At 40.6% G+C, this 4323-nt stretch overlaps 1 protein-coding gene across 1 annotated transcript; it reads right to left on the bottom strand.

Annotated features, from left to right (window-relative positions):
- Positions 1–913: 913 nt before the first annotated feature.
- Positions 914–1340, bottom strand: LOC137767780 (large ribosomal subunit protein eL34-like). Its single transcript, XM_068549035.1, has one exon. The coding sequence runs from the start codon at positions 1314–1316 to the stop codon at positions 963–965; it is 354 nt and encodes a 117-aa protein (XP_068405136.1). The 5' UTR covers positions 1317–1340; the 3' UTR covers positions 914–962.
- Between the last annotated feature and the right edge of the window lie 2983 nt (positions 1341–4323).

Here is a 4323-nt window from a genome sequence, read left to right on the forward strand (position 1 = left end):
AAAATGGGGATAATAAAGCATCCAACTATTATTACTGAACTATTTTTCCTTCCAATATGGTCAATATTTGCTTCATTTATTTTGAGGCTCTGTTGTTAAGTGCATATATTTTTATAAGTGTTATATCTTTATATCATTATATAATGTCCTTCTTTGTCTCTTGTAACAATTTTTGTCTTAAAGTCTATTTTGTATGATGTTAGAATAGCCATTCCAGCTCTCTTTTTGTTACTATTTGCATGGAATATCTTTCCCATTCTTTTAGTTTCTACCTATTCCTGTCTTTGAATCTAAAGTGAGTCTCTTGTAGATAGCATATGGTTGGATCACTTTTTAAAAATCCACTATAGCACTCTCTGCCCTTTCATTGGAGTTACATTTAATGTAATTGGTCATAAGGTAGGAATTTTATCTGTTATTTTTCTATTTGCTTTTTATATGTTGTATATCTTTTCTGTTTCTCTTATTTTTCCATTACTGTCTTCTTTCTTGTTGATTAGCTATGTTCTAGTGTACCATTTTAATTCCCTTGTTTACTATATTTTTGAGTTAATTTCTTAGTCATTGTCGTTGGACCATGGACAATGTATAACTGGACAGTTATAATTGGAATTACAATGAACATCTTAACTAATAACAATCTGGTTCTGATTAATGCCAACCAATTTCACTACTATACAAAAATTTTGCCCCCATATACCTCTGTTCCCTCTCCCCTTCTTTGTACTATTATTGTCATACAGACTACATCTCTTAATATGTTGTGTGCCCATCAATGCAAATTTATTATTATTGCTTTATGTAGTTATCTTTTAAATAAGATAGTAGAAAATAAAGAGTTACAAAAAATACATTTGTACTGTCTTTTGTATTTACCTATGGAGTTACCTTTAATAGTATTCTTTTTTTTTTTTTTTTTTTGCTTTTTGATTTTTTTTATTACTCAAAGAAGCTTCATTTTTTTATTTAGCTTTCTGACTCTGCGCTTGTGCTTTCAACACTTTCACAACGATTTTCTGCTCCTCAATGAGGAAAGCGCACTTGATCCTGTCACGGACACATTTAGCACACATGGAACCACCATAGGCCCGGCTAACATGTTTTTTCGTTTTAGACAACCTCATAAGAACTTTAGGTCTCACAGCACGAACTCCTCGAAGTCGGCCTGGGCACACGCCACATGAGGATTTTGGTGCTTTCCCAACTTTCTTGGTATAAAGGTAAACAATTCTATTACCAGGGTTTCGGGACAGCCTGGTTTTGTTAGAGGCTGTATTGTAGGACAGCCTACGACGGTATGTCAAATGCTGAACCATGCTGAATGCCTCTAGATACTGTCCCTGGAAGAAGAGCCTTTAATAGTATTCTTTATTTTTTTATGTGGTTTCAAAATAAGGTAAGTCCTTTGAGCCAATTCTTGAGGGAGCCACCAGATAGGTCAAAACAAACAACCACAATTTCTTGTGAATGAGGTCCATTCTGTTCCTTCTGTTCCCAATACCTGTATGGGGAATGAAGCTATTTTCTTCAAGGCCACTTCGAACCCTGGATGGGACCAGGATAAGTTAAAACACCACAAAGGGGCTTCCCTGGTGGTGCAGTGGTTGAGAACCCACCTGCCAATGCAGGGGACACGGGTTCGAGCCCTGGCCTGGGAAGACCCCACATGCCGCAGAGCAACTAAGCCCATGCACAACTACTGAGCCTGTGCTCTAGAGCCTGCGAGCCACAACTACTGAAGCCCGTGCACCTAGAGCCCGAGCTCCACAACAAGAGAAACCACCGCAATGAGAAGCCTGCGCACCACAGCAAAGAGTAGCCTCTGCTCGCCGCAAGTAAAGAAAGCCCAAGCGCAGCAATGAAGACCCAACACAGCCATAAATAAATAAATAAATAAATAAATTTAAAAAGAAAAAAACCCCACAAAGCTTGCTATTCTTACTGAAATTCAGCTGGTTTTTCTTGAAAATGTTCCCGATTGTTGGAGGCTTTTAGTTAGTGTCCAGTGTTCTGAAAAAGTTGATCCTGACAGTTTTTGCTGCATTTTTTGTTACTATTATGAAAGGATCAACTTTTGGTGTTCTTCCTTTGCTGCTCTGCTGACACCACTTCAATATGACTTATTACTGGCAATGTTAACCTTGATTACTTGGTTAAGGTGGGGTCTGCCAGGTTTCTCCACTGCAAAGTTACTATTTTTTCCTTTCCATGCACTATTCCAGAGGTCAGCAAACTATGGCTGGAAGGCCAAATCCAGCCCACTGACTGTTTTCATAAATAAAGTTTTGTTAGTACACAGCTGTACTCAGTTTTTTAAAACATATTTTCTGTGGCTGCTTTCATGCTACAACACCAGAGGTGAGTTGCTGTGCAAAAGGCTGTATGGCTCACAGAGACTAATACAGTTCCTCTTTGGTTCTTCGCTGGCTCTTGCTCTATTTGTTAGAAACATATCACTAAACCTAGCCCACATCCAAGGGGAGAGGAATTAAGCTTTACCTTATGGAGGGAGGAGTATCCAAGCACTTTTGGACATATGTTAAAATCAAGATAATTAAATAGGTGGGAGTCTATACTTTGAGGCCATGCAAATATGTTTCTCCTTAAACTTTTGCTCACTAGTATTACCTTCATCAGTAGGTCTTGCCTACAGCAATTATTACTGCGGTGCTCTAATCATGATTTGCTGTTTCTCTCATTCCTTTTACATGTCTTAATTTGAATTCTTCTGTAAGGGAGATTTGTTCTTTCTTCCCCACTTATTTATTTACTCAATCTTTTAATTACATCAGTATGGGCTCACAGATACTTATTTTATTCTTTGGGTCATAACCATTACTATCATAATTTACTTCATGGCACGGGAGTTGAGGTACTTTCTCTTGTTGGAGGTTTTATGTTAGAAGCCTGAATGTGATTTTAGGCAAGTCCCTTGACCTCTCCTTCTTTTTATCACCATCAGAATAAAAATATTAATAGCCACCTCACAGCGTTCTTGTGAAAATGCTGTTTGAACTAGGAGGTAGGATATAAATGTTAGATTCTTTGGTAATGTACTTCCTTTACTCCCATTTCCTTCTTCACTTTCCTTCTCTCCCTCTTTCCTTCCCCTTTTCTCATTCCTCCTTTTTCCTCCTCAGCCTGTGTGTTGCACCCACCAGGGGTCCCCTGTGGCACTAGGGCTGAAGCCAGTGGAGTCTGAGTCACAGCACTTCTTTGAAGGAGGGCTGTACCAAGGTCAGCCCAAATAACCAGTTTCCCTTTGCTGTGTCCCCAGGAAGCCACTTCAAGGACTCCTTTGCTGTTCTAAGCAGACCTCTTCCTGCACACATGGCCCCTGCACCCTTCATCCCCTGGAGGGCAGGGACCTTGCCTTACATCTTCCGTAACTTCCTTACATCCCTTACTGCACAATGCCTTTCAGATAGTCTTTCATCAACCTTGAATGCAGATCTGAACACACACAGAGTCTGCATGTTTCCACCATGCAGAACATGGGCGTGCTAACTGCCGAGCATCATCACTGAAATTCACTGGGCGGTTTCTATCACTTTCTCAGGGCTTCATTCCTAGTTTGGAGATATTTGATGTTCTATGTCAATAGTCATTAACTGTGTGGGAGGCTATAAAGTGAGTCAGACATGCATGGTTCTGAAACTCAAGGAGCCCGCAGTACAGTTGGGGGGAGAGAGCTCTGCACAAATAACCAACCACAGATTATCAAGGACTTCAAATGTCAGACATCACATGGATTTTGTTCAGTAGGCAGTGGGCAGCTAGTGAAAGCTTTTGAGGAAGAAGATGACATAATCGGGCTTCCCTGGTGGCGCAGTGGTTGAGAGTCTGCCTGCCAATGCAGGGGACGCGGGTTTGCGCCCTGGTCTGGGAGGATCCCATATGCCGCGGAGCAACTGGGCCCGTGAGCCACAACTACTGAGCCTGCGCGACTGGAGCCTGTGCTCCGCCACAAGAGAGGCCGCGATAGTGAGAGGCCCGCGCACCGTGATGAAGAGCGGCCCCGCTTGCCGCAACTAGAGAAAGCCCTCGCACAGAAACGAAGACCCAACACAGCCAAAAATAAATAAATAAATAAAATGCTGGCTTAACTCCTAGAGAGTTTCATTATAAAAAATAAAATTAAATTTAAAAAAAATAAATAAAATACAGTTCTTAGAATTCTTTAAAAAAAAAAAAGATGACAATCTATATTGAAAAACTAGGAAGGCTGAAATGCATGAGCCTGGAGGCATGGGTGGGGAGGGAGAATTAGAAGGCTTTTGGAATGACCTGAGTGAGAAATAATATACCTCAATGGCAGTAAGA

This window comes from Eschrichtius robustus, chromosome 7, assembly GCF_028021215.1.
Source record: "Eschrichtius robustus isolate mEscRob2 chromosome 7, mEscRob2.pri, whole genome shotgun sequence".
NCBI lineage: Eukaryota > Metazoa > Chordata > Mammalia > Artiodactyla > Eschrichtiidae > Eschrichtius > Eschrichtius robustus.